This window comes from Hemitrygon akajei, chromosome 16 (assembly GCF_048418815.1).
Source record: "Hemitrygon akajei chromosome 16, sHemAka1.3, whole genome shotgun sequence".
Lineage (NCBI taxonomy): Eukaryota > Metazoa > Chordata > Chondrichthyes > Myliobatiformes > Dasyatidae > Hemitrygon > Hemitrygon akajei.
In genome coordinates this window covers 58,745,256-58,751,049 of record NC_133139.1, presented here as the reverse complement: position 1 = coordinate 58,751,049, position 5,794 = coordinate 58,745,256, and the positions used below count along the sequence as shown (strand labels likewise).

Below are 5,794 nucleotides of genomic sequence, written 5' to 3'. Positions count from 1 at the left end.
AATGACTTATGACCAATTTCTGTTTCTATTCAAATATGAAATTGACCTCCAGCCAGTGCCAGCAAAGGCCAGTCCGATTCCCTACTAAGGTGGTCCCTCAGCAAGGCGTTGTGTTAATTTCAAACCACCTGTCACCCATCCACTGCTTTCTAATGTTAAATCTGAAAAGTTAAATAAAACTTCGAGCCTTGGTGTTAGCGAGGGGACTATTCACACTGAATGGATTTCTCACCAAGCGGAAAATAGGGTCATTGGGTCAATAATTCAACTCATTCAAAGTTACGCTTAAGAAAAGGTGAGGAGCTCTTGTAATGAGTTCACCAAAAAATGTTATTTCTTTTTGAGTTCAGAATCTAACCCATGAAACAGATGTCTTGCCAGTGGTTAAAAAACAATTTTATGACAAAGCTTCCTGTATTCTCTTTAAAAAAAACTTCAGGCTGAAAGCAAGGATATTCTGCATATCAATGACCTTTCAAATCTGCATTTTAAAGATATCTGTGCTGGTGGGAACACCGCTATCTCTCAGCACAGTGACTAAGATCAGGTCAAGCACTACATTTCGGCTCACACTGAGAGATGGTTTCAGTTGATGCAAACCATTTGCTTTCTCAGGTGGGTGGAAAAGATCCAGTGAGTCCCAATGAAGGGTTTCAACCTGAAATGTCAGCAGTTCCACCCCCCCCCCCCCCCCCACCCCACGCAGCTGAGTTCCTCGGCAGATTCAACACACGCAAATTGCCGGAGGAACTCAGTAAGTTACGTAGCATTTACGGAGGCAAATAAACGCTGCGGGCCTGCTGAAGAGTCTCAGCCTTCAGCATCGACTGTTTGTTCTTCTCCATTGATGCTGCTTGACCAGAATTTGGTGTTACTCAAGACTTCCAGCATCTGCAGAACCTCTTGTGTTTACGTCCTCCATCAGACTGCTCGTTGCTCCAGGTTCCAGCATGCGCAGTCTCTGGTGTATTTGACCTTTCTCGCTCCAGTTTGTGTTCTCTCTTGTATAGTTTGCTTGTCTTGTGTTATGTTGTGTATCCGATGTTCTGTGTCTATGGTGATGCCGTAGGCTTCTCACTGCACCTGTGCAGTTAGTTGTGCAGGTGCAATAATCCTAACTCTCTAATACAATGGGCTTGTCACTTCTGACAGAACCAGAGAATTCTCCCCACAAACCCCTAATCAATATTTATGCCAAAACATCACACATTCAGATCTAGATGTAATCATTAAAACAACTTATTTTAATAATGCCAGCTTGAGTTCTATCTAGTGGAGTTGATAAAGGGTCTGGACCCGAATTGTCGTCTCTCCGTTTACCTACACGGATGCTGCTTGATCTGTGGTGTTTCGCCAACATTCTTTTGTGTGTTTCTCAAGATTTCCAGCAATGGCAGAATCTCTAGTGGCAAACACTTCAACGCACAGAAACTTTCCTACATTAATGACTACACTTTTGTAAATCTTCTAGCTCATTATTGACATGGACATACACACATACACGCCCACGGTATAAAATGCCAGCAACAGCACAGTAAATGGCAAACGTCTTTACCATACATCAAAATTAACATTAACCTCGAAAATATGAGTTGAATAGAGGTCCTGGAGTGTGCGGAATAAAGTTAAATCTTCATAATTTGGGAGTTTATCTGTTCCCTTAACTTCATTTTCAGAAGTTTGTAAAAGTTTTATCACTACGCCAGGCATATGTTGGTCACCCGCCCCGGCAGGACCCCATTCCAAAATGGCGGCGCCCGTAGGGTGGAAGTTGTGCGGCCTAATCAGCCGGTGGAGCTTGGGTGTCTCGTCAAGATTGCAGCTGTTTCCCCCTGCCCTCGGCACGGCGGTCGCCGCCGCTTCCTACCACGCCAGGCCGCTGGGTTTGGACCTCAGCGGCCACTATGTGCCCGGGCCCGAGGCTCCGGAGTGGCAGCGCGGCCCCAGGGCGCAGCGCCGAAGGTTCGCAGCTGTCGGCGCCGCCTCCGGCATCCCCGCCGCTTCCTTGTGGCCCCAGCCCGCCGAGCTGAGCCTCCTCCGAGAGCAGGAGCGCGCCGAGCCCACCCTACAGCAGATGTGGAGCAACATCCGCGACCGGGAGGCCGAACGGCGGCAGAGAGAGCGCAACAGGTGTGGGGATGAAGCGGGTAGCGGGAGGGAGCTACATGTGGGAGGGGAAAGAGAAGGGAGTGGGGGGAGAGTTACAGGTGGGAGGGGAGAGGGAAGGGAGTGGGGGGGTGAAGAGAGTCGAGGAAGAGTTACAGGTGGGAGGGGAGAGGGAAGGGGTGGAGGGGGAACTGTAGGTGGAAGGAGCGGGACAGGGTAGAAGGAGGGATGTGTGGGGGTATAGGGGCAAAAGAGAATGTGGTGAGAGAGCAGTGTTAGTACAAGGGGTTGGGGTAAGGAGGTGGGGGTCAGGAAGATGTGAGAATTGTGAAGGGTGTGGGTATAGATAGGGTCAATAGTGAGTCTCTTTCCCAGGGTAGAAATGTCAAGTACTAGAGGAAATGGGTTTAAGGTGAGAGAGTAAAAGTTTAAGGGAGATATGCAGAAAACTTTTTTTTTACAGCGGGGTGGGTATCTGAAATGTATTGTTAGGAATCGTTTTGAAGGAGAGACATAGTAATGCCATTTAAAATCAAGAGATTTTGCAAATGCTGGAAATCCACAGCAGCACACAAAATGCTGGAGGACCTCGGGTCAGGCAGCCTTTGTAGATGGGAACGAACAGTCGGTATTTTGGCTGAGTCCCTTCATTGTTTACTCCCCTCCATAGATGCTGACCAACCTGCTGAGTTCCTCCAGCATTTTGTTTCTTGTCTTGGGTGGGGGGGGGGATTGGTAACATAGAAAACCAACAGCACAATACAGGCCCTTCAGCCCACAAAGTTGTGCCGAACATGTCCCTACTTTAGAAATTACAAGGGTTACCCATAGCCCTCTAATTTTCTAACATAGAACAGTACAGCACAGTACTGTTTGGCCCACAATGTTGAGCCGACCCTTAAACCCTGCCTCCCATATAAACCCCCACCTTAAATTCCTCCATATGCCTGTCTAGTAGTCTCTTAAATTTCACTAGTGTATCTGCCTCCACCACTGACTCAGGCAGTGCATTCCACACAACAACCACTCTCTGGAGTAAAAAACCTTCCTCTAATATCCCCCTTGAACTTTCCTCCCCTTACCTTAAAGCCATGTCCTCTTGTATTGAGCAGTGGTGCCCTGGGGAAGAGGCGCTGGCTGTCCACTCTATCTATTCCTCTTAATATCTTGTATACCTCTATCATGTCTCCTCTCAAGAGAGTAAAGCCCTATTTCCCTTAATCCCAGCCCTAGTTCGCTAAGCTCCATGCACCTATCCAGAAGTCTCTTAAAAGACCCTATCGTATCTGCCTCCACCACCGTTGCCGGCAGCCCATTCCACGCACTCATCACTCTGAATAAAAAAACTTACCCTGACATCTCCTCTGTACCTACTCCCCAGCACTTTAAACCTTTGCCCTCTTGTGCGAGCCATTTCAGCCCTAGGAAAAAGCCTCTGACCATCTTCATGACCAATTCCTCTTATCCTCCGTCACTCCAAGGAGAAAAGGCCAAGTTCACTTAACCTATTCTCATAAGGCATGCTCCCCAATCCAGGCAACATCCTTGTAAATCTCCTCTGCACCCTTTCTATGGTTTCCACATCCATGGATTGTGGATTGTCCTATCTGTGATAATAAATTGGTCAGTTTGATTTGTAGGACTCTTACTCTAAATGTGGAGCAGGCTTGTATTTATGGAATGGTATGGTGTCTTGTATCAATTTGTATATATAAAAGCAAGATTTTTGTAAACCACAAGTCTCAAGGTCAGCTATAATTCTGCATTGACACTAAATGATCACCTATGTTATTATTGGCTCAATGATGGTGAGGCTGTTTAATGAGACAGGTAATTGAACAGATTACATGGATCTGTGTCATCAGGTGTGCTCCTTACACACTCCTTGATTGAACTGCATCATTTTGATTCTTTCCTGTCTTGTTCATCATCTCAGTTACTTTGAGATTGCAAGTTTCATGTATCATGGTCTCAGTGTTAAAGATCTTTCTCCAGTGTATACCCTCACACCATGCTGTTCTGTATCAGTGTTAATCAGCCTGCACAGCTCCACTGACCTCAATTCAATCCCAGTGCACAACCACTTGAATGAGCTGATGCAGGCCTCTTCAGCAGGGGTGGTATGCAGATAATCAGCTGTTAATGAAATCAAAGGCGAGGAAGTCTGTGTGGTTTATGGGCCAGTGATCTGTGTCTCTACATTGGCCCTTAAGGACAATTGTTTACCTGCTGTAGACCGTGTTTGCTGTCTAATCTCTGCACATCCCCTTTATCCTTACCCCATTCCCACCATATTTCCCTGTGCCATCCCTGCCAGTTCTCCCTGTGACCACACATTTCCCTCAAGCATTCCAAACTCGTGTAGGTTAGGATCAGTAAGTTGTGAGCGTGTTATGTTTGCACAGGAAGTGCTACAACACTTGCAAGCTGCCCCCAGCACATTCCTTAGACAGTGTTGGTTGTTGATGCAAGTAATGCATTTAATTGTATGTTCTGATGTTTCATAAAGCTGATCTTATCTCAGTAGATTTCTTCAATAGTGTTGTGATTAACATCTCTCCTTCCCTGGTAGGCAAAAACTGATCGCAGCCAACATGGCCAAGATGCCCAAGATGGTTGAGGAATGGAGGAGGGGGAAACGGGAGGCAAAAGTGAAGGAGAGGGAAGAGAAGGCCAGGAGAGAACGGCTGCTGGCTGAAGCCAGAGAGCGATTTGGTTACAGCATTGACCCCCGCAACTCCAAGTTTCAGGAAATGGTGAAGGAACTGGAGAAAGAGGAGAAGAAGCAGAAGAAACTGATGAAGAGACGGCAAAAAGCAGAGGCTGACAGGAGTGAGGCAGCTGCAATTGCCGCGACATCTTAAAACCACGTGCAAGTCCTGCCAGAGTCTGGACAAGCCTCAAACGATTTCCAATAATCTGCATGAACCAACTGCAGTAAATCTGAGGACTCAAAGTATCTGAGATGTTCCATTCTTGGTGACTCCAAGCATGTGTAATTTATTTGTCCTTAGGATTATAGGATCACATTTATTAGCAGTTAACCTGTTTGTGATTCTGGGATCTGTCCCAGTTGGTGCAAGAGTAATAGTATCAGAACTTGCTTAATGAATCGAAGAGCTAATTACTGATATGTGGATGTCAGATTGGTTTCTCATTTGGGGGAAACCATGTAATTTTTTTCAGGCAGTACTGTTCCAGGTCATTGATAAGCTGGCTTGAGAAACAATGTCAAGATTCACTCAACAGATTTTAATTCTGCAGCTCATGTAATCAATCTTTGGACTTTGTATATAAATGCTACAGAGACAGAAAAATCTGTACCAAACTTCCACTGTATTGAGTTAATTTGACATAAATTAAAATGATTAAGTAATTTAAATCAATTCTGTTTGTCTTGCTGTACTTGAGTAAATCACGTGTACATGCAAACCATTACACCTCATCACACAAGATTAAGTGATGCATTTTAAGTCATTTGTGGACGCAGAGGCAGAACATCCCTATTTTATCCAACATGCCAGATAATAACCTCAGCATATTATTATCACTGATATTAATGTCATTAACTCCACTATAATGAATTTCGGAATACAACTTTCTAATAACACTAAAATACACGCAGTGGCCACTTTGAGGTACGCTTGCTCATAAATGCAAATATCTAATCAGCCAATTATGTGACAGG

General features: G+C 45.4%; 1 protein-coding gene across 1 annotated transcript; it reads left to right on the top strand.

Annotated features, from left to right (window-relative positions):
* The first annotated feature begins 1,731 nt into the window (after positions 1–1,731).
* Positions 1,732–5,492, top strand: gadd45gip1 (growth arrest and DNA-damage-inducible, gamma interacting protein 1). The gene is made up of 2 exons (XM_073068972.1): positions 1,732–2,130; positions 4,679–5,492. The coding sequence occupies exons 1-2, from the start codon at positions 1,748–1,750 to the stop codon at positions 4,968–4,970; spliced, it is 675 nt and encodes a 224-aa protein (XP_072925073.1). The 5' UTR covers positions 1,732–1,747; the 3' UTR covers positions 4,971–5,492.
* Positions 5,493–5,794: the final 302 nt, after the last annotated feature.

Coding starts and splice junctions, on each gene's coding strand:
- gadd45gip1 (XM_073068972.1), top strand. CDS start 1,748: ATGGCGGCGCCCGTAGGGTGGAAGTTGTGCGGCCTAATCAGCCGGTGG. Junction 2,131..4,678: donor CGGCAGAGAGAGCGCAACAG/GTGTGGGGATGA, acceptor CTTCCCTGGTAG/GCAAAAACTGATCGCAGCCA.